Source organism: Cydia amplana, chromosome 7 (genome assembly GCF_948474715.1).
Source record: "Cydia amplana chromosome 7, ilCydAmpl1.1, whole genome shotgun sequence".
Classification (NCBI taxonomy): domain Eukaryota; kingdom Metazoa; phylum Arthropoda; class Insecta; order Lepidoptera; family Tortricidae; genus Cydia; species Cydia amplana.
The window spans coordinates 13,466,290-13,490,669 of NC_086075.1; the positions used below are offsets into that span (position 1 = coordinate 13,466,290).

Sequence of the window (24,380 nt, forward strand, 5' to 3'; positions counted from 1 at the left end):
CCTCGCGCTCCTACAAGGTCAGGGTCGGGAACTCCTATAGTCGTGAGTGCGCCGTGGAGTGTGGGGTGCCTCAAGGTTCGGGCTGTGGTCCTGTCTGCTACTTGATGCACGTTAACAGCTTGTGCGGTGTGCTGCAGCATTGCTCAGCGCACATGTTCGCAGACGACCTATGCGCCTTGCGCGCGGGCACTGACCTTGAGGACACTTTCCGTCTAGTTCAGCAAGACATTAACTCGGTCATTAAGTGGTCTCACGACAATGGAATAGTTCTCAACTCCAATAAAACCAAGTTCTTGCTAATTCATTCACCGTACTTACCAATTAAGAATATCCCTTCCAAACTATATGCCCATACTTTCCATTGCTTTCACCTTAACAACTATAACTGTAACTGTGAACCTATTCAACAAGTAGAATGTATTACTTACCTTGGAATCAAAGTAGACGAGCACCTATCCTGGTCGTATCATGTTAATTTTATTTATGAAAAACTTAGAGTCTTATTAGGTAAGTTCTATCACTTAAAATTCAAAGTTCCTATTAGCACACTTAGATGTCTATACATGTCACTTGTAGATTCAATATTGAGTTATGCTCTTGACAGCTATGGGCTCACAACTAAGACCAATATCGATAAACTAGAGACTATGCAGATCAGATTTTTAAAATTACTTGTCAACCATAACATTAAACTCAAATGTAAAGGTAACTACAGACTACTATTTAAAATTTGCAATATTTTACCAGTTAGTTTAAAACATAAATACTTACTCGCGATCAATAACCATAGCTACCAAGAGTCTAACTCAGCGGATTCCTTAACACCAGTTAATCATACATACATCACAAAGGCTGTGACTACAGGCAAACTATCCGTTCCTAGAATTAATAACTACTACGGGGATAGAACACTTAGAAAAAGAATTCCATACTTACTCAATAGTTTGCCTGAAGCTATAAGACGCGAAAACAAGAAGTCCAAATTTAAATCTATGTTAAAAAAACATTACCATGACACATTGTAGTAATTAATTTACCTACTTTAAGTTACATTAAGTTACATATTAACCAGAGACTGATGACCCCACAGTCAAACTCATTGTTGAGTTTTGCGGGGCTATGATTATAGTTAAGAATATCACTGTACTTTATTAATTAAATTAATTAATTAATTATTACCTATATTCATTACCACCAGGTAGAGCCATTAAATAACAATATACTTACCAAAAATGCTTTTATTATACTTTAAACCCTGTTTCACCACACCAGCTCGTAAAGATTCACTTTATTATTAAAAACTGTCGAGAAAGTTGCATTTTGCATTAAATTAATATTTTGTATTGCGCGTAGTTTCTTTTGTGGCTCATAGTGCCATCTGCTGACACTTAGTGTAACTACATGGATAAAGAGTTATGTGTTATCTCCTATAGATGGCGCTATATATGAACATTAAATGTTGCCACAGTAAGAAATATTCCACGTTTAAAGGTTAAAATGAAATACCTACACTACAACACTTCGATGTTTGTTGTTGCCGTCACTTGTCGTGTAAACAATAACGTATTTTATTTTATATTAAATTTCCTTGGCCTCCACAACAGTAATGAAAAAAACCGGCCAAGTGCGAGTCGGACTCGCGCAAGGAGGGTTCCGCACCATCAACAAAACATAGAGCAAGACAAGCAAAAAACGGTCACCCATCCAAGTACTGACTCCGCCCGACGTTGCTTAACTTCGGTCAAAAATCACGTTTGTTGTATGGGAGCCCCACTTAAATCTTTATTTTATTCTTTTTTTAGTATTTGTTGTTATAGCGGCAACAGAAATACATCATCTGTGAAAATTTCAACTATCTAGCTATCACGGTTCGTGAGATACAGCATGGTGACAGACGGACGGACGGACAGCGGAGTCTTAGTAATAGGGTCCCGTTTTTACGCTTTGGGTACGGAACCCTAAAAACGGGTCCTTTAGGCTAATTTCCACACTTTTGAAAAATTACCAATACTTAATGGTCGACTCGCTAATCTTCCGACAAGAAATTGTAGAAAATTATTGAGGGCGCCACTTCCTACGTCTACTTCATACAGTACATAGCACATGCAGTTATGGTAGGTAGGGCATGGCGCATAGGGTTATATTACTTATAATAAAATCATAAAATAATTTTTCTACTCGTCGACTGCAATGCTTGAATTAAGACTTCGTATACCAAAGTTAAATCGCATACTTTTTTCACTATGGGACCCCAACTCAACTATAATATTCATTTCGATACTGTTTAGGAAACTATAATATTCATTTCGATACTGTTTAGGCAACTATAATATTCATGTTTTGTTGACTCGTAGAAAAAGTATTGTATACAATAGTGATATAATCAAGCTTTTCAATCTCGTACCTTCCTTAAACTCAGCAAGCTTCGTTGCCTAAACACGGTACTCGACTGAAAAGCTCTCCATTATATCACGATTGTATAAAATACTATATTAAATTTGTTCGCTAAATTATAATGGCAAAAGGAAAACGTAAACTAGACCCACAAAACGCACGCCCGCACAAACGGAGGCCCAACCAAAGAATCGAAATTATCGTGCTTTATCGCTGGAATATTCGTGTCCCTGGCGTTTTTGAAAATGTTATTATGACGTACGATAACTCTTCTCCGTCTTTTAATAACGTACGATAGGGAAGTTTTCATTATCACTAGTAACATTTTCAAACGTCAAACTAGGGTGACTTTTCTTCAAGGTGATCTGTCACTTCTGTCAAAACATTCAAATTGAACATAACCTTGTAAACTTAGTTACCGCACAGAAACTTAGAAAATGCTTCGAAATATCTTTCGTACCAGCCGTTGGCTGGCACGGCAAACCAGACAGATCAATACCTTTTCTCCGTTGCTCCTGCGACAACACGTTTTAGTGAAAACTTATAGTTCTCCTGTGATATTGATACGTTCTCCTGCCTCCACTGATAGTGCTCAAACCGCTGAAGTAGACCCAGTTATTTATGAAGAAATCTGCACTGAAACTCTAGAGTCCTTGTGTGATTATTTTGAAGAAATCGTTGAAGGCGCAACGCATTTAAAAGGCGCGGATATAATGTACAGTGTAAGCTACATTTTTAAATATTTACTTTTTTAAATTGATGTAATACCACAGACCACAGGATGATTTTAAAGAGGTTCTAGCTTTCTGTTAACTTTTTTGTTTAACGATAACTACGATACTGGTTGTTTTACCTCAAAAACTTTGACCATAAAATTTTAGTTTTTATTAGCTTTTTTTATATTTAATGGCAATTTGTTATATACTGTACTAAAATTTCTGCAAAAAGTTTTTATTTCAAACTGTAAATATAAATGTTTTTACCCATGTTTTTACCATATTTCAGGATGGTGTTTTAACAGTAGCTCTTGGAAATTCCTATGGAACATATGTGATAAACCGTCAGTCACCTAACAAACAGATTTGGTTGAGTTCTCCGGTATCCGGACCTAAGCGCTATGATCTGATTGTTCAAAATGGTGGCTACTGGGTATACAAGCATGACGGAGTAACATTACACCAACTACTTCAAACTGAAATATCCAAAATTGTAGAAAGTGTAGATTTCAAAAAGTGTGCCCACAGTGCTTAAAATTTATTTTGTTTTTATTTTTTAAGTATAGTTATTTATTGTTACTGTTTTGTTTTATTTTGTTCAAAATGGAGGTTATTGAAGATGGAAATATTATGGACCGCATACCTATTCTCTTGCAAAGAGACATTGAATATTATGAGGTAAGATATTCAGGGTTTTTATTTGTGAAACTCCTTTAACAGAAAGTAATTTGTAGCCAGAGATAAATTAGTAAGAAATACAGAATCTACATAAATAAAGTCCATCTAAGGTAACTTTGCACTGACTTGAATATGTGCTTACATTTGCATATAAATTTCACATTAATGATGGCATTGCCACACTTTATTGTAAATGCCGTGCAGAGTTAGCTTGGTCAGACTTTATCAGTCGAGGACTGAGTTGTCAAATCCGATTAGTCTAGATTTTTTTTTAATTAGGTACCTATGAATTTCACACACATCACATATGCAAATATATGTGATTAGACCGCTCGCCCCTCAATCTGTACTTCAAAATTTTGAAAAAATCCTTTAGGTGTATATGTGTTCTGTTAAATCCTTGCATATCTACAAAATTCATATTCAGAGAAATAAGTTTTCTTATCTTAAGTTTTGAAAGGAGAATAAATATAAACCATTGTTGTTGTTTGCCATTTAGAAGCTATAATTATCAAATCTGGTCTGTTTGTTTTATTGTATAACGACCTGGCCACGACATTGCGCGACTGGCTTTGGCTAAGGCGTCAACCATAGGTTGGAGCGAGAGACAGCGATTGGACCTTTCGTTCCCACCTATGGTTATCGCCTTAGCCGAAGCCAGTCGCGCAATGTTGTGGCCAGGCTGTAATTGTCTTAGCGGCAGGCAACCTATAAGTAAAGTTGTGGGCCAGAAGATAATTTAAATTATTCATACTGACTAGGTTGGCTTTTGTGGATTACAAAAGTGTAAATTAGATAGATTTACATAAGTAATAAAGCAATATCTTTGTTAGAGGTTTTTTATTATACATTTTTAAATATTACAGAAAAACCACACAGTCTTATCAGAATCTGTATGCAAAGGAGTAGTGGGCGGTCGGCTTGACTTCCCAAGAAACGCTTCATTTGCTTCTGTGAAGATTGTCCTATGGCTAGAAGAAGAATTCTCCATTGCTTTCAAGTAAGAAGATGAAATTAACAGATTCAGTGCCAAAAACCTGACTATCGGTTATTTTATGATTTCTGTTCCAGTTCGGACTACCCGATAGTCAGGATCGTGGTACTACACCTTTATATATGTGGCCTGGCGCCACTAGATTATCAAGTCATTGGAAGGGTTTTAGATTATTGACACATTAAAAGGCCACTGTAATAAACGCCTGAAACTTTTAATATGGCAAACCAATTTTGTCATTAGGAAAAGGCAGTACATTTTAAAAATTTAGTCGCAATTTGCCTTATTCTGATGGCTTCTGGATGGATGAAGCTTCATTTTGGAATGACAGTTTTTGAAAATCATACATATATCATCTCGTCATTTATCAATCATCTGAAATAATGGTAATTGCTACATAAAACATGTTATTAATACATTTATTTTGGTGTTTATGTGATGTTTGGTGATCCCGAGCGGTTCATCTTTAGTTCCAGGTGGTTAATTATATCATTAATATTTTGTTTTAATTAATTGTGTATTTAGCTGTATTTTTAAGATAAGTTGTTGCATTTCTTTCGTTTTTATGACAAGGAAAAGAGATGCAGTTATAATGTATAGTAGGTAATTGTATGTAGCAGCTTACTGATTATACCTTATTACATTGGTTTAAGGTGTAGAAGTGTACCAATACTGAATCTAATATGAAACGTCCATTGCAGGATCCCCAAAAAGTACAGCTTGGCAGGACATTTTTTTTAATTTTATTTAAAGTTCACCAACAGTTATTAATTTCGTACTTAGACACTGAATTATTTTACTTATAAAACACTACTCTCTGTATTATACACCTGTCTGTAATACACTAGTCTTTCTGTAAACAACTACCATACAGTTTGGGCATGGAGTCCAAGGAGCTGGAAATGAGGCAGTGGGATGGTATACTCAGACATAATGACCTGGCACCTGGCGCAGAGTCAAGCGGGGTAACAAATACTGTTAAAAGCTAGGTAACAACAGGGGGTGGGCTAAGAAGCGATCTCTTCCAGACAACCTTTCAGTACTAGTAATCAGGTTGATTAATTACTTTCAGGGAGATGTTATTTTTTTATATAATAGTTTTTTCTGTTAAATTCATACTATTCATAGTTACTCTGGCACGCATCCTATAGCAGAACGATTTTTTTTCTTTTTCTATCTTCCTCTTATCTTCCTTTTTTCTCTTAGGTTTCACGTAGGTAGACCAAAACAAATTTTAAAATAAACATCCTTCTACTAGATTTTATAGTCCGGATCTAACTAATTTGTACGGATTATCCGTCGGATATGCATCTATAATAAGTTGAATGAGGAATGCACATCCTACCATAGGTACCATTTCCTAATAGAAACATTTATATTTATGCAATTGTACCAGGCTATTTTAATGCTTAAAGCTAAGGCTAATATAAATGTTAAGATTGGTTTAACTCTAATTCAAACGCCAGTGATCATTGGGCAACGTTATAATTTCAGACAAGGCTCCGGCATGTTCGTGACTATAGATGAAGCCGACGAGGGCACGGACGGAGGCGTCGCTAAGACGTCAGACCCCGACAAGTTTGTGCAACTTGCTGTCAAATCTGCTGACTTGTTATTAGGTACTTACGATTATTTAGTTTGGCCGTTTTGCTGCATGTGAGATCTTACAATTATTTTATGTGCAAATGTCTACATTTAATTCTACTTAGAACTGCTATCTCCTTCTTTTGTGCCTTGGTTTAGTAATGTACCACCTATGACAGTAAAAATCTTACTTTTATCTACAAATTCGTGAACAATTCATTCAGAATGCATACAATTTAAATGAGTTCTGTAGCGGGGATGGCACAGTCTGGTGCCGTGACCAGGATTTTTTATTAACCTGCAGGTTGCAAACTAGTTTCTGAGGGTCATAGAAAATAGCACTGGATACTATGTTATTCTATTTACAGAGCACCTTCACATGTTAGCGCAAGAGGCTCTAGACCACGCCGATCTTCCAGTACTGACATCTACGCTCGGAGCTGCGGCGCTTCTCAGAAACAGTCTCTACTGCTATCTACAGCATACTGAGGAGATGAGTAGTTCGGAGAGACATGCCACACTGCAGGTAGGCGATAATCATATTTGTACCCGTGTAGTAAGGGCAATTGTAGTACAATTGCCATCAAATATAAATATCAGAGAACACACACTCTGAAGCCTTGATAATAGAGGCGTGTTCAGATATTTGTGAGCGCCTGCTATTTACACTTCTTGATACTGAAACTTGCCTGGGCATTTTGGATATGGCACTATTGCCATTATCGACATTAAATCATAAATCATAAATCATTTATTTGCGTGAAAAGGGTACAGTTACAGATGTTCACGTTTATTGTTGTCCTCATATATGTGTGTATTCATATTTCAATTGTCTGTTTGGAATAATCTGGGGTCACTGCAATTTTTTTGTGCGGCTACTAAGAACACTGCTATGTGGTGTAAGAAAGAGGCATTATCATCAGGTGATAAATTAGACACGTGAAGCTGAATTATGTAATCGTCTTCCATCCTCAGAACTACAAAGTATGCACCTACATGATTTAAATATTGGTGGCATAAAAAGTCACCATTGTTGTCTGCCGTTTATGAATAGGTAATAAATGTAGATAAACTTAATAACTAACTAACATAAAAGGTTGCAGTATCTGGGCATTTTCACTTGTCTACCATTAACGGCCGGTTATAGCATTGTTAGCAATCGTCATAAAACTGACGGTCAATGTCAAATCCCATACATTTTGTCAGGAATCCGTTACCTACATTCAAAAAGTCGATTTCATAAGACTTTATACACCAACACAATAGCAGTTGATACATATGTATGTTTGAAATATAGGGTGGTATATATAATGTTTGTTTTCCTCACGCTTTAGCCACGAAACGCACGCTCCATGTGTGTGTGCTCGGCCCTGACGCCGAACCCCGATTGGAGTCGGCGTCGAGCGTGCGCGCTCAGAAGTCTCAGAACTTGCGTTTTTTTTTTAGTTAAAACATAGTATATCTGTAGTCCGCCGGTCAGTTTTACCTTTATCATCGCAGGCGTGCTACAAACGCTACGCGCACATGGCAGAGGCGGTGGCGGAGCGCGTGCTGGACCTGCACGCGCGCGTGGTGTCGCTGTACGTGTTGCAGGACGCGGGCGGGCGCGCGTCCCTCACCGCCGCCACGGCGAGCGTGCATGGCTGGTGGCTGTATATGAACGGTCGGTAAAGTACTTGCCTATTTCAGCTATTTGTCAATTTTTCGTGGCTTGTAGTCTTCTAGCCTGATGCTCACGTTAGACCAAACAGAAACATTATATATTATTTCTGTTACAGGTAGTCGAAAGGACTTATGGGACACGGTCCCGCCGCGAATGGCACAGAGAATATTCGCTGGAATGCTGAACGAGACCTTGACTATCCTTACAGTTCGATATTGCCAGGTACGGTCACGATCATCAATACCTACGATTTAAAAAAAATATCGCCTAATTTTATTTACCAACTAATTTAAATTGCAGAATGTTCCTTTGTTGCCTTTCTAGTTAAACCTACTTAAAAGCCTGTCTGGCTATTCCTTTACGCCTGATGATAAAACTCGGTGGCAGCGGCAACGCCATGAATTTCGTTGGTTGTATAAAATATAACCAAAATTCTTCACTTTCTCGTGAGCGATCGAAATCAATTTCCATTTAAAATAACAAGTTTGTTTTTATATTTTCTAGACCAACACAACAGAGGCAAGTACCCCGACCCTCATAAACGACATCCTCAACATCTTGCTCTGCGTCGCCCAACTGTTACCCTCCATCTGTGCCAATGGCCTTGACTTGGCCGGGCTGGACGTTAAACAGCAAACTAGGGACGTACGAGACGTCCATGCCAAATGCAATGAGCTGTTCAAGTGCATGGTGTATCGAGGGGCAGAGCTGCATTTCATATATCAGGTACGTAAACTTGTCACATTGTCACGCGTGCAATAGAGTATTTAAGACCAAGTTCGGCTTGCCCAGTCACATTAGGGCTCACGCTATAGTTCGTTTTTTTAACAAGCTTTTATTAGGTCGACCTGTATGTAACTATGTAATGGAATCTAATTTAACCATCTTCCAAGGATCGTAGCGTCATGAAAATTGGCAGCTGTATGTAGTTCTGCCCTAGTAGCACGGTAGCATTTTTATCATTTATCACCATGCCTGTCACGTTCTAACAAGTATGTAAGTGCGAAAGTGACGGGCATAGTGATAGTGGATAAAAATGGAACCGTGCTGAGCGTGCTGATGACAATACAATAATATGGTACTGACGAACTGATCTGATGATGGAGGCAGGAGGTGGCCATAGGAACTCTGTGATGAAACAACGGAACCTAATTGTGTTAGGGGTTTTTAGAATTGTCTCGATGAGTATTAGTTGTCTGTCGTGAGAAAAGTACAGTCAGCGATAAAAGCTTATACCAAAAATGATTATTTTGCCAAAAACTTTTTAGCATTAGAAATAAGGTAAACAATCTTGATGTGTCTTTTAATTGAAAAACACATTTTAAAAATAAGTTACGGTAAATATGTAACAAATATGAATCTAATACGATCTTTTATAGTCTTCTGCTTTCATAAGTAATAGTTATTGATTTTTAAAAAGTGTTTTTCAATTAAAAGACATGTCAAAATCTCTTACCTTCTTTCAAGTTCTTTCTAATGCTAAAAAAACGAACTATAGACAACGTTCTCAAAGCGATATCTTCAATCTTTTTTGTGTAGTCTGTTAGTTTTCATCTGCGTCAACGGACTAGAAATGTCTGGGCTGACAAGCATCATCCAAGCGAGTCATTTAGGTATTCAAATGCATAAAAGTATGGATGGACAGAACTGAACTTTTTACATCAGGCACCTGAACTGTAATTAGGCTTGGCAGGGTCGCCATGTATATATGCGTGTTTTTGTTCTTAAAAGGTCCCTTGAGTGCTGTTAAAGGTTTCGTTTGGAGGCCATAATAAATATATACTTAGTTTTGACTGGCTGATGGATTTTGAACGGTTGACAATATTGTATTTATGGAAGCGCAGCGTCATCTATTTCATGTGTATAAACAACGATTAACACATTCAATGCCAAAAACCCGACTATCGGATATTTTATGATTTAGTTCCCGGGCCGGACGACCTGATAGTCGGGATCGTGGTACTACACCTTTATATGAAGAAATTTTTGTGCATGGCCTGGCGCGGATGTTTTGTTTGGCTGGGTGGCAATTAATGTGTTAATTAGTAACGAAGTACGTATATTTTCAGGCTTTCAAAGAGCAGCAAGACACCCCCGTCCCAAAAGACTGCCCGTACCCCTGGTTCACGTTCGTGAGTCCACACTTGTTCGACAGCTTCGATGACTTCACCACACAAGACCTTCCGTTGAAGACTGCAATAGGCCTGGAACTGATAGTTCTGTTGGCTCAGCCGCAGCCGTCTTGGGCGTCTGTGGTCAAGGTATGGATATAAAAAATATACCCAAATATCTGTTCCTAGCTTCTGAACTACTCCTAGTTCACGTTCAATCACCTACACCTGTTTGTTAATTTCGACAACGTGACCGCCCATGTCCATGTTTTAATGGTTAAGATATAATCTGCAATGAAATAATTGTAAGTTAAGTACCATTGCCTTTCTTCGCCTGGGCGACAGCATGGTATCATCTTAGACAAAAGTGCAAGGTCATCACTCCTCTTGATGACATTTTTCAAACTAGGTACTTCAAAAAACTTTGAAAGTTACGTGGCTTAATTAGTAGATGCATTTTTTTACATTATAAAATATAGGCAAGAGAAAAAATTAAGTTTCCTCTCACTTATTCCAAAGCCCTAGTCAAAATTCTGAAAAATAACTAGTGGCCTACGATAGAATATTATAAGTTCGGATTCTATCATAATTTTTTTTTATTACAGGTAATAATGATGCGTAACTGCCATCTCGCCCGTTTACTCCTTATCGAAGCTATTCGCAACATGTCCGAAGAGAATTCAAAATGGCCGGCCAACGGGCTGTGGTACAACGTGGAAGGAACCAAGAAACGTTGCAACGGTTTCCTGTGTACTGCCGACGGGTACTGCAACTTTAAGGGAGACGACAATGGTAAGCTAATTTGAACTTTTTGGCTAACTACATAAAACTCAAGGTCGCAATAAGTAAGGGTGTATTTTGTCTCACATTTTGCTGGAGAGTGAGGCGCCATGAGATTGGACAGATGGAATATCACCCTAACGGAAGGAACCAAGAAACGTTGCAACTAGGGTTGCCAGATCGAAAGGCGCTATTATCGGGAAAAAAATCGGGATTTTGAGACTTAAGTCGGGAAAATAAAATAAAAAACAGATTAAAGTAATTGTATTAAAATCAACGATATTTTACATTATTGGCACTACGTCAGCTGCTCTGCCCATAGACGTTTTTATAACGCTGACGCGCTCGACTTGGGTCGCTCGCTCGCTCGACGACAGTTCGGAACTTGAAATTATTGTTTTATAACTCGCAGCTGTTTTTCGGGACAATTTCCACTTTATCGGGAATCGGGAACACATGCTAAAAATCGGGATAATCCCGCCGAATCCCGACCATCTGGCAACCCTAGTTGCAACGGCTTTCTTTGTACTGCTGATGGGTATTGCAACTTTTAGGGATACGACAATTTTAAGGCAGTTTGAACTTTTCTACTTAGTTTATATAGCTCAATGTCGCAATAAGTACTGCGCAAGGAACCCAGAACGCTGCAACGGCCTCCTATATACTGCCAATAGTTATTGCAATTTCCAGGGAGATGACCTCGCCTCCCCCTTCCGGCAAGAGATTTGTGGTATATTGAACCCGTCTTGCCGGCCATCTTTAACTACCTCGTCGGCAATCCCTTATATCCCGGCCACTATAGTAATGTTTGTGATTTTACTCTATGCATGTCTTATATTTCAGCGGGCGAGCAATACGCGCGAGCGGCAGGCGCACTCACTTACGTCCTAGCTACGATCGGTAGCAAAGCTGAACTCAAATCAACACTGTGTTACGCGCTCGAGATATCCGGCAGGGACTGGGCCGCGTGCTTGGATAAGAGACAGGTGAATCATTTGTAGTTATAACAATAACTCGCAATGTTTCAGCAGTCCTGTACAAAAATATACTTACTTAAATCCCAAGGGTCCATATTTGCTAGCCAAAAAAAGACTGAAAGATTAGAAATTAAATTCTGATCTTATATGGGGTCGGTGGGATTCGAAGGGTTAATTCATAGATTTTCATTAAAATAATGTGTTTTTCAAAATACAGGTGTGGTGCGACCGCCGACCGCCGTGGCTGGCGGCATTGCTCGGGCTGATCGGTACTGCGCTACAGTTCATACCGCCCGTGCTCGTGAAAGCTGTGCAGAGCGGCGCTTCTATGTACCAGGTAATAGACTAGGAGACATACTTTTCAGGTCTCACTAAATCATGTCTTAATAAAAAAACCGGCCGAGTGCGAGTCGGACTCGTTGTAAGGGTTCCGTACATTAAGTCTGACTCACGCTTGACTGCACATTTCTAAAGTGGCCCCTATGTTTAAAATTCATTTATTTACGTTACATGTCCGTCTTTGGGTCATTAATTTACATGTGTGTTGTGTACCAAATTTCAATTTAATTGGTTCAGTAGTTTCCGAGAAACTAGGTTCTGACAGACGGACAGACAGACAGACTCACGAGTGACCTTATAAGGGTTCCGTCCTTTTGAGGTACGGAACCCTAGAAAACAGTTTTTTATTAAAATATCTTCAAGAAATAAAAATCCACCAGGGGCAGGCCGCGTATAGAAATCGATTTCCACCGGCTCACCTAACTTTCGGACACCTGACCATTTTACTTTAGCTCCGGCCTGCCTTTGAACATTTTTGGCCAATTACCTTCTTTCTTCTTCTTCTTTTTCCTTCTTCTTTATTAACCCCTGGAGCGCCCCATAATTACCGTAGTATGGAACTCCTATACTAGTTACTAGCACACGTATCTTGTTAGAGCGCTCCACGGGTTAAATCCCGGAATAGAGTTACCGTAAGGCGCGAGTAGGGTCCAACCTGAAATAAGCGGCAGATTCCTGCAGCCGACCTGCCTCCACACGTATTGGCTCGCCTTTCCTGTGGGTTAAGACAGTGAAGCCGAGAGGGTAATGCAGGTGCTGGGCATCCCTGCGTTTCCTTAATTCCGTCCCAGGCGGTGTTAAGTCTGGAGAGGTCATTGTCTCTCCGATTTGCACCATATATCGTCTGCAATAGACGCAAAGGCCAATGGACCTTAAATTAATTTTGTATTAAGCAGAAACGTCTGCGAACGATGCTATTAAGCTTCGAAATAAAATTTAATAAAATAAAAAAAAATTAAAAAAAAATATTATTTAATATTATTACTTCTCTTTATTTATTTTTGGTCTTAAGTTAGGTTATTTTATAATATGGATATAAAAATAAAATACAAAAACACTTACAAAAACAATACAAAATACTTATAAACATATTATAAAAAACCTAACCTAGGGTGCCGCCAGCAGCGGGGCAAGGCCCAAGCTGCCGGTGGTCAGGGCTGCAGAGAGAGGAACCGGCGGACTATCCGCGCCGTGTCCAAGATCACCGCCTTCTGCATCTGACCCTTGATCCAACCACCTAGCGAGAGTCTCTCAAGATGTTGGTCGAGACTCTTCGCTATTAGACCGTTCACTGAAACGACTATCGGGACAATGATCGTCGAATCAACATCCCACATGGCGGTTATCTCGTGAGCCAAGTCTAGGTACTTGCTGGACTTGTCCTTCTCGGCTCTCACGAGATTCTCATCATGGGGGATGGTGATGTCAACGAGCACGGCCCGGCGTTGCGATCGATCTATTATCACAATGTCAGGCTTATTGGCTACAATAGTCCTGTCAGTGATGACAGATCGATCCCAATAGAGCGTGGCACGACCATTCTCGAGAACTGGCGCAGGTGAATACTTGTAGTACGGTACTTCGCGGTTCACAAGGCCGTATAGAAGAGCAAGCTGCTGGTGTATAATCCTGGCTACGAGATTATGTCTGTGCAAGTACTCGCCGTTCGCAAGATGAGAACAACCGGAAATGATATGCCTGAGTGACTCTCCGGGACGACGGCATGCCCGACAAATGTCGACCGTACCGTCCTTCAGGATAATATAATATTATTTATTATTATTTATTATTATTATTTATATATTTATTATTATTTAATAAAATTAAATTTTATTTCGAAGCTTAATAGCATCGTTCGCAGACGTTTCTGCTTAATACAAAATTAATTTAGTATGGGATAGCGCATCGTTACTGGTGAATTTCCAATATGATTTGGAACTCTGGTAGCCGTTTAAGAAGTGTATGACTCTTACGGTAGATGTCGCTGAGAGCCTCCCTAGGGCTCATATATGGTGGAAATATTCGCTGAATTGGGTACGGTCTTGGTAGCTCAGATGGCAGAGCACTGTACTAGTGATCCAGTGGTCGTGGGTTCAAGTCCACCCAAGACAGTGAATTTTTCCACTTTTAATTTATTTCGAAGTTCAATGGACCTTCTTTCCAAGCCCCGCTTTACCTTTATGTGAAACTCCTCTGAGCCTCGTGATTCCAGACCATGTCCCTCTGCCTGAGCTGCATCTCTCGGTCCTGGGCGTGCATCCCCCCCCCTTTCACGGCGGCGTGCGGCTGCGTGCAGGGCGGGCTGGGGGGGGGAGGGGGGGGCCCGGCGGGCGGCGCGGTGCTGCTGCAGGCGCTGCTCACGGCGCTCTACGACGAGATGCTCAAGTGGGCGCGCAAGGAACACGCCAGGGAACAAGCCGGTAAGTGTAAGGCCTGAGTCACAAAACAGATACAGTACAGAAGTCAATCACATGTATGTACTTCACTTTTCATACCTACGCTCGGCGGTCGCTCTAGGGTTGTCAACTATGACTTATGCACAAAAAACTATCGTGGTAGTGGCACTCGTATCTAGTAGTGGCCGGGGCGGGGTGCTTACCTACCTACCTAACTGTCTGTTTAACGTTAAAACGAACCATCGAAATACAAGCAGATACCAACTTACCTCTCGTAAACCACTGGTAGCTTAAAAAACGACCATTCACCGTTTAATGTTGAATTTAAACAACCGTCCACTGAACAGTTGTAATAACTTTATTTTTGTTTCTCCATTATTGCACAAAAAAGTTCACAGACGCGTGCCTCAAGCGGATGACACTCGCGCTCGGACTGGTCCCAACCGGTCCGAGATATCGTGTCCGTGAGCAGTGTCTATGTGTGCGTTGCTCGAGCGCACTTTGTATGTAGATTGATTTCTGTACTGTATCTGTTTTGTGCCTGAGTGGACGCTCGAAACGGAGCGTTCGGCGGGGAGTGCAGCGTGGCGTCGGGCTCACAAGTGATTTGAGCAGCGTGCACTAAGGCCGCTCCTATACGTTTGCGTTTGTTTAACATGCACGCCGCACGCCCCGCCCCGTTGCACGCCCAATAGGGATGATGACACATGTTGAATTTTATAACAAAATCTAGTAAAATAGATAGCAAACGAGCAATTTATCACAATAATGTGGATATTAAAATAAAATATTGAAAAATTACAAAATTACAGGACCTGAAAGTTTCAAAATTTAAGTTTTTTTTAACTTACAAAAACGATAATAGTAAGGGTACCATTCGATTCCTTACATTTCATCCAAAAAAATATTGTATAGCAACTATATACATAAACGCAATATTTCACCGACAAAAACGCAATTTTCTTGTTTTGTCCATACTACAAGATGGGCGATGACGTCACGGCCTCTGGCCGTTTTGTATAGGGCGTTTCGCGAGTGAAGTGCGACTGTCGGACTTTGACTACAATTTCTGACTTTTGTGTTACTTTAATGCAATGGGTCCCATATAGACATTTGATCCTAAAAACAAACCCGATCGATTGATACCATAAAAAAAAATTAGTCATGTAGCCTATTCGAGCGGCCACTCAGGCCTTACACTAAGAGCATTCGAGTCCCCCGGGCGGTCTAGCATGAGTTGCGTTCTCGCACGCGACTCCATATATGAACGCAACTCATGCTAGACCACCAGATATACATATAGACGCGGACGCAGCAAAAGCCGAAAGGAAAAAGCTTTGTTTGCGCAATAGGAGCGAAAAAGTCGTCGTTCGGCTCGGCTCGCATCGGCCGGCGCCTGCCGCCGCGCCGATATATTTCGATCCTATCGTGCTAGTCCAGTCAGCAGCAATAGTTGCTAAGCGGGCGAAATGTTCAAAATATCTTGACACAACTATATTGTTAAGAGGATAAGAGTAATTATGAACGCCTCGCCCGCTTAGCAACTTCTGCTGCTGACTGTACTCGGCAGGGCAAATCCGCTCCAATACTGCATTTGAAAAAATAAGGTGTAGGTAGGATTATAGGGTAGGTATACTATCCGGATTTCGAGTAAGTTGATATCCGGATAAAACGAATAATTCGAATACTAAAATTTTTAAGATAACTGCTTAAAAAACGTTGAAAGTTATAATGTAAATCACGTTGTCGGTTGACTTTATTTATTTGGATACATTTTTACGTTATAAAAATTGTTTATTTAAATTATTACTCCTTGATTGCCGATTACACCCTTATTTTTTAATATTTGAGAATAATCTTATGCAGATCGACCTAAAGTGTAAAAATAGAACATGCTAAATATGTAAACAAAAGTTACTAGTAAATTGACATTCAGTGTCAATTTTAGTATGGCAATTTGTTTCTTACATAGTTAGCAAGTTCTATTGTATGACAGTTTAGCTCCGTAAAACTAACTTTGAGTGTACTTGTACCGTGTTCCTGTCAAACTGATGCGCTATCATTATTGCATGTTAGCGTCCGAGTACATGATTAAAAGTGCGAACAGAACTAAAATGAGTCCAACGGAGGAGAACTTCGGTTGATATTGAACTGCCAAACGAAATGCAGTAGGATTTAGCATTTTGTATTTGAATAAATCTGTAGTGAAAACCTTGACTGACTTTAAATGCAATGTAAAATCTCAACAAGAAGAGACCCTTATAACAGGTAGAAGATCTTATTTGATTCTCTAAATATTATCAAAACCACTAACAAGAAAAGAATTTTGCAGCATAGACTACCAATATTAAATGGAGGGTTGAGGTGTCACCGTCGCCATAGCCTAGTAAATAATTGCAAATATAGTTTGTGTCAGCCGTTCGAAAAGCAATTAAAGATTGTGTAAGAAATATTTGCCGTACAATGATTTTAGTTTTTGGTGAGTATAATTTAATTTGGCCATTATCACCTCACGTGGCAACTGGCAACTCCAGACAATAATAATTCGTTCTACCTTAACTAACCTAACCTCACGGTTACACCAGCTGTATGTTTGTACTTGCACATCAACTTAAAAGCATCGGCGAAAAGGTAGAACGCCAAAAAATAGCTTAATACTTGCTGTTACGCAGCCTAGTATACGTAAAATTGTATTATATTATACTTTTTATTAAATACAAAGTAAGTATTCGAATTATCCGTTTTATCCGGATATCCGGATAGTCAAATAATAAATATTCGAAATATCCGGATACGAAAAAGGGGCGGATATTGCAAGCCCTAGGTGTAGGTGAAGGTTTTTAGACGTCTAGAGTTAGTATTCCTAGCCGCTCCGTCCCTCCCTCCCCGTCGTTCCCGGTGCGAAGGTACCCATGATGCTCGCAGCGTTTCCACGCTGGATTACTATCTATTATAGTTCTTGACATGACCTTTACTTATTTTAAGTTGAATCTATGAATGTACTAGTATTTAAGGATAAATTGGATAATAATTACCATTGTATCAATCTAATTAGCATAAGTTTGAAATGAATAAATATTATCTTATCTTATTTATTATGGACAGCCTTTGCACCAGGAACGACTCGGAGCGGGCCTATTGTTGTTGTATTGGTTTTGCGTATAGATGAGAGTATTACATTTTATGCATAATTTCTACATAACGTAAGAGTGTGCGTTCTACCTTGTGGAATAAAAACCCTACAGACTACACGTGTGAAAAAGATTTTGGCAAAAATTTCATTTTTGGTACAAGCTTTTATCGCTGACTGTACTTTTCTTACGACAGACAACTAATACTCAACGAGACAATTCTAAAAACCCCTAAAACAATTAGGTTGCGTTGTTTTATCACAGAGTTCCTATGGCCACCTCCTGTCTCCATAATCAGATCAGCTCTATGTCATAATAATTGCATTGTCATCCGATTTATACATGCATGCAAAATTTCAGCTCAATCGGAAACCGGGAAGTGAATCAAATTTAACTTGCAAGATTTGATTACAGACCGACAGACAAACAACGGGACAGGTGAAACTAAATAAAACCTTGTAAAATAGGGAATATTACGCGAAACTCTGGGTCTACCGCAAACGAGAGAGTCGAAATTTTGTTATCTAACCTCTCTATCACCGAGCGATAGAGGCAGATAGCTGAGTTTCGATTTCGCGTTTCCCGGTAGGCCCTTTGTAAACAAACCGCCTTGATGTATCAATGTCATATTTGATTGTCTGTGAAAACTTGTCTAAAATAGTTTAAGGTACAATATATGAGCGTTTTCCAAAAAAATTTACATTTCATTCATGTTTTCAAAATATTGACTTCTTGGGCTCATTTTACTCAGAATCATTTGTACATTCACGCCTCATATATGAAAAAATGTGTCCCAAAGTTATGTATGAAAAAATATTTTTCCAGTGCATCACGTTCATACAAATAAAAAAATTATTCATACAAAAATGTGACGATCTGGAAAGGAAATCTTGGGACACATTTTTTTTGTATGAGGCGTGAATGTACAAATGATTCTGAGTAAAATGAGCCCAAGAAGTCAATATTTTGAAGACATGAATGAAATGTAATTTTTTTTTTGAAAACGCTCATATATAAGTTACTCTATGCTTTACTTACGTCGCTAGTAATGCACTCTGGCGGAAAAACATTGCAGTAATACCTATCAACATTCCACTGTTTCCTAGCAGCTGCGGCCGAAGCAAACGGTGATCTGCAGCACTCCAGTGCCACGAAAGTCCGCACAAAACACGTGAGGATCGCTGGTATCGGACAAACAAGTAACTATAACACAAACAAATGACTATATAAATTTATTTGTATTTGGATGGTTACAATAATCAAACACTCATTTATTTTAAATTAAAGGTGCAAAGACTAAGTTTGTGCTTGGAATTTGAGTAAGCCAGCTAACATAGATGGCCCTGTACAGCTCCGTACATTTATGCTTTAATTTTGGTTGTCATAAATCTGACGTTTCACAATTTGTTGACCACAAGTATGACGCACTATAGCGCCATCTAGTCCAATTGTCAAAACCAAGGCACGATTTTTTCTTAGATGATTTTTCCATTTATTAACTCTTAATTCATGCGAAGATCGTTTACAACAAAATAAGTGTACATTAAAAAGATTTAAAAAGTGGGAATGATTTTATATATTTACTTACGAAATTGGGCTATTCGTTTTGTTCTTAGTGTTTACATTCTTCTCGACGCGAATTGTTTTTCAAAACTCATTATCCACTCGGATCTCTCAAGATCATTCCCCACGCAGATACCTCGCAGAGCTTCGACAGCAGCCAAAGCCAGCCGTCTTCAATCGCCCTCGCCATCGCCGAAGCCCTCTGCTCCATAGACGAAGACCACAAGCACACCCGCGAGATAGAACAACTGGTCGCGCTGTCTAAGAAGACCTTTACGATCTCCGACCAGTTCGGGTTGGAGGATTTCCCTGAGTTCGCAGAGTTCCATGAAGAGGTTGGTTCTGTTATATTATTGGCATTAATATAGATATTAAAATTGCCATCGCCGAGGCCCTGTGCTCCATACACGAAGACTACAAGGCACAAGCACACTCGCGAGATAGAACAACTGGTCGCGCTGTCTAAGAAGACCTTTACGATCTCCGACCAGTTCGGGTTGGAGGATTTCCCTGAGTTCGCGGAGTTCTATGAAGAGGTTGGTTCTGTTATATTATTGACATTCATTTAGATATTAAAATTGCCATCACCGAGGCCCTGTGCTCCATACACGAAGACCACAAGCACACCCGCGAGATAAAACCACTTGTCGCGCTGTCTAAGGAGGCCTTTACGATCTCCGACCAGTTCGGGTTGGAGGATTTCCCTGAGTTCGCGGAGTTCCATGAAGAGGTTGGTTCTGTTATATTATTGGCATTAATATAGATATTAAAATTGCCATCGCCGAGGCTCTATGCTCCATAGACGAAGACCACAAGCACACTCGCGAGATAGAACAACTTGTCGCGCTGTCTAAGGAGGCGTTTACGATCTCCGACCAGTTCGGGTTGGAGGATTTTTCTGTGTTCGCGGAGTTCTATAAAGAGGTTGGTTCTGTTATATTATTAGTTTTTTCTACTCCAGCACTTAAATGTGTCAATTAAATGACTGACAGTGATATCTAAAGCAATGTCATTTGAATGATTTGTCTATAGGCTCATAAGATGACTGCTAGCAGTCATCTTATGAGTATAATACAACTGCTTTATTTTTTTTAAGATACAAGTTCTGATCATCTTGATTGAAAGAGGTATGTTTTCATTTACAATAATAACTCTTTTTTTTTTAAATAATAACTCAATATTTTTTAAATAATAACTCTTTTTTTTTAATAATAACTTTTTTTTTAATAATAACTCTTTTTTTTTAATAATAACTCTTTTTTTTTTTTTGCTGCAGCTGTCATAGAAAAAGTAATGTATGCAACAGCTCATAATTGGTTCTTAAAATTCTCGGGTCTTTTTTTACAAAACTCGACTACGTCTCGTTTTGTAACTTCGACCCTTGAATTTTAAGAACCCTTATTATATCACTGTTGCATAAACTACTATTTAAATTAGATATTAAAGTCGCCATCGCAGAGACCATGTGCTCTATGGAGACGAAACGACAAACACCCACACCGTGACCGTCTAGTATGCGTTGCGTTCTCACGCGCGAGTCCATACTTGAAGTCTCGCTAGATGTATGTCGCGGGAGGACTCAAGTCATGCTAACAGGTCTCGTGGCGCTGTCTTAGAAGACCTGTAAGATCTCCAACCAGTTGGAGGATTTTCTCTGAGTTCGCAAAGTTCTATGAAGAGGTTGTTTCTGTTATATTATCGGTTTTAGATATTAAATTACTGATATTACTGAATGAATTGAAATGTTTACCTATTACATTCTTTTTAATCAAAATTATGTGGCGAATCGCTTTTCTTGACTGACTTGATCTACTTGTGCAAGCTTGATGAAAAATATTGCTTGTAATATGGGCGATATATATATTTTTTTTGCTGGAGTTGTGTGGGTGCTGTGGTGGGTTTATATAGTGTGTCAAAGGTCTGTTTGATTTCAAACATAGACAGAGAGAATCATATTATCTTTGTCTTACACTAGTACTAGCACCCAAAAGAAAAGGATGAGTATAGTTTTTTTTTGTTCCTATTTACTGACAAGATTTGGTTGACCCAGTATAACTACAATATGAGTGTATGTTTTAACTGGTTTTAATGAGCGACTCGGGAGACATACCTAATCCACGAACGAAAATAATGTGTCCCAAAGGGCCACCCAACAGCGTCGCCCGAGCGTCGGCGTCTAGTCAACTCTATGGCAGTTGCTCGACGCAACGTTGACGCAACTGCGCAGCGACGCCATTTTCCATAGCGTTGACTAGACGTCGACGCTTAAAAGACGCTAGTGTGTTGTGGCCCTAACAAATAAATTACTTAACTATGTATTCTAAATTGACAGGGCAAAGTGAACGGATCAAACGCAGAACGAGCCAGCGACGCCGCTGCTTTGACCAGCCAGATCCTTATGACGCCGCCTGGTCGAGATAGTCTCAGGGTTAGACTTATTTTTACAAGCTTTTATTTTTATCACAGAAGATGGACGGTTGTCTATCATTTGTCACACCATACCTACTGTCACACTCTAACAAATACGTAAATGCGAAAGTGACGCATGATATGACAAGTGACAAAAACGCGACCATGATACCGCCGCAGGGCGGACACACCACACTAAGGAAATCGTTAGAGTATCTTTTTGCACACGTCATGTCTGTATGTTATGCAACAACGTGTGTGTAAGTTCCTTAGGGCAGTCAGTTGGAAATAATTTGGTGCATGGCAACGTAATTCAATTCGCGACGGGGTGTGGGGTATCCGATCTGTATGATAATAATATTACTTATTCTAGGTACCTTTGCTTTTATTTCACTTGCTTGCATGAAACTATGTAATATCAAAGATTCATTGATTGTATGAGATTATTAAATCATAATACAAAATCGTGCTTCGAATTTGACTGCTGATGTGAATGGTGTTGAACGGCTCCATATATTTTACGGTGACTGGTTGTCACAAAATATATGGCACAGTAAAGCGTCATCTATTTCCGTTGTCACACTATACCACTCATATCGAATGATGGTTGACAGTTGAGACAGCATCCATTTGTTCAATAGGGTATTTGACTACTAGCACAGAATAAATAATAGTACTAAGTACAGAAGACTCACTCTCTAACAAAACGCGTCTGTTACGATCAGCACAGATATGGCGCGAGATATGACGGCTTATGGCTTTCCCCAAAATTGGGGCGGAACGGATGTACTTTTAGCTACCTGTAGCAAAGCGACGAAATCGCGGAGTGAGCCACGCCTGCTACTAGTTAAATCAGTTTCTTTTTAGGGTTCCGTACCCAAAGGGTAAAAACGGGACCCTATTACTAAGACTCCGCTGTCCGTCCGTCCGTCCGTCTGTCACCAGGCTGTATCTCACGATCCGTGATAGCTAGACAGTTGAAATTATCACAGATGATGTATTTCTGTTGCCGCTATAACAACAAATACTAAAACCAGAATAAAATAAAGATTTAAGTGGGGCTCCCATACAACAAACGTGATTTTTGACCTAAGTTAAGCAACTTCGGGCGGGGTCAGTACTTGGATGGGTGACCGTTTTTTTGCTTGTTTTGCTCTATTTTTTGTTGATGGTGCGGAACCCTCCGTGCGCGAGTCCGACTCGCACTTGGCCGGTTTTTTCGAACTGTCAAAACACTAGCATGTGACGTCACAATCAAATTACCTACTCATTGTAGTTGAAAATAGAAATTGTGTCTAAAATAACTGTTGTTTGCTGTTGTCTACGTTTCTCTTAATCTTCTGGTGCTTTATTTCATGCATGGTGTAAAATCATTTATTCTAAATATAGTCAAATACTTACCCTATTATCAAAGTCCTGAATAACATGCAGGTAATCTACGACCACCTCCAATTGCACTCGGAGAAGATATACACTGAGCTGGGGCTGCAGGCGACGAGCGAATCCGTGCCGTTGCACAAGGCTCCGTTGCTGTACATCATGTTCCATATCGGAAGACGGCCTTTCGACCAAGTAAGTACTTATATTTCAAACCAACGGTCTAAGGTTAGTCGGACCTTGATCGGGGCGCAATGAACCTGTACCTGGGCTAGTATTATACCTACTAGGTATTACCTAGTATAAAATGGTGTAGAATGGCGAACGAGCACACAAATCGCCTGATGGTAAGCGATTACCGTCGCTCATGGACACCCAAAACACCAGAAGTGCGTTACCGGCCTTTTTCAATCTGACTACACAATACAGGCGTAGCCTAGTGTGGCAGTCATGGGTTAAGTAAAACCTGTAAAATTTTTGGCAAATAAAACTATTTTTTTTTTATATGGGAGTACGCTCTTTTCTTAAAGGTTTGAAAGTCGTATCTGTCTGAAAATATCGCAGGCGACAGTTCATTTCACAGTTTAGCTGTGCAAGGCAGGAAGTTTCTGAAGAAATGCATAGATGAGGACTGCCAACCATCTAAGATCTAAGTGGTGAAGATGTTGTCGCGTTGCCCGAAGCGTAGCATTTTAATAGAATAATAAAACTGCTTCTACGTTTGGTGAACTTTATAAACACTTCATAGTTTAGTCTGTGTTTCAAGCTTAATAAACTTTTCTTACCGCGGCCGAAACATAACGCCATGAGTGACTTAAAACAGGCGGTTAGAACTGTAACGTCTAAGATTTTTAAAATCCTAGTTTTTCTCATACAGTATCTACGTAAAGAATGGCCGATGCCGTGGAGCAAGCTCGTATCCGCGGCCAAGGCGTGGTCCGGCGTAGAGGGTGCCCGAGTCCACGTCAACAGAAGACACGACATACGCAGTGTCAGGGGACAGAGCAAGAACAAGCAGCTGGCAGAGTTATATGACTTGTTTAGAGCCCCAGCCACAGGGCTGCTGTAAAATGTTACTCTAATATTATAGCAATAAGTTTGAAAATTGCTTAAGACATAGTCCAGCTACAGGGCGGACACGCCATACATCAAAAATCATGGCCGCATCGGTGCATGGCCGTTCTCTATGATAATACTATTACTTATTCTGTGGTCCAGCGCAGGTAGCGCGCGATACACTTCAACAGTAGATGCAGCAAAAATAAACA

At 39.7% G+C, this 24,380-nt stretch overlaps 2 protein-coding genes across 2 annotated transcripts; both read left to right on the forward strand.

Annotated features, from left to right (window-relative positions):
- Positions 1-2,749: 2,749 nt before the first annotated feature.
- LOC134649635 (frataxin homolog, mitochondrial) lies at positions 2,750-3,689 on the forward strand. The gene is made up of 2 exons (XM_063504473.1): positions 2,750-3,116; positions 3,400-3,689. Exons 1-2 carry the CDS (start codon positions 2,832-2,834, stop codon positions 3,643-3,645), a joined length of 531 nt encoding a protein of 176 aa, XP_063360543.1. The 5' UTR covers positions 2,750-2,831; the 3' UTR covers positions 3,646-3,689.
- LOC134649661 (uncharacterized) lies at positions 3,659-24,183 on the forward strand. Its single transcript, XM_063504499.1, has 17 exons — positions 3,659-3,788; positions 4,655-4,788; positions 6,277-6,401; positions 6,735-6,892; positions 7,867-8,029; positions 8,145-8,251; positions 8,534-8,755; positions 10,099-10,290; positions 10,746-10,932; positions 11,764-11,906; positions 12,115-12,234; positions 14,449-14,656; positions 18,873-18,962; positions 19,459-19,661; positions 21,659-21,754; positions 23,167-23,307; positions 23,990-24,183. Exons 1-17 carry the CDS (start codon positions 3,714-3,716, stop codon positions 24,179-24,181), a joined length of 2,556 nt encoding a protein of 851 aa, XP_063360569.1. The 5' UTR covers positions 3,659-3,713; the 3' UTR covers positions 24,182-24,183.
- The last annotated feature ends 197 nt before the right edge of the window (positions 24,184-24,380 follow it).

Coding starts and splice junctions, on each gene's coding strand:
- LOC134649661 (XM_063504499.1), top strand. CDS start 3,714: ATGGAGGTTATTGAAGATGGAAATATTATGGACCGCATACCTATTCTC. Junction 8,030..8,144: donor CTGGTGGCTGTATATGAACG/GTCGGTAAAGTA, acceptor TTTCTGTTACAG/GTAGTCGAAAGGACTTATGG. Junction 11,907..12,114: donor CGTGCTTGGATAAGAGACAG/GTGAATCATTTG, acceptor TTCAAAATACAG/GTGTGGTGCGACCGCCGACC.
- LOC134649635 (XM_063504473.1), top strand. CDS start 2,832: ATGCTTCGAAATATCTTTCGTACCAGCCGTTGGCTGGCACGGCAAACC. Junction 3,117..3,399: donor GCGCGGATATAATGTACAGT/GTAAGCTACATT, acceptor ACCATATTTCAG/GATGGTGTTTTAACAGTAGC.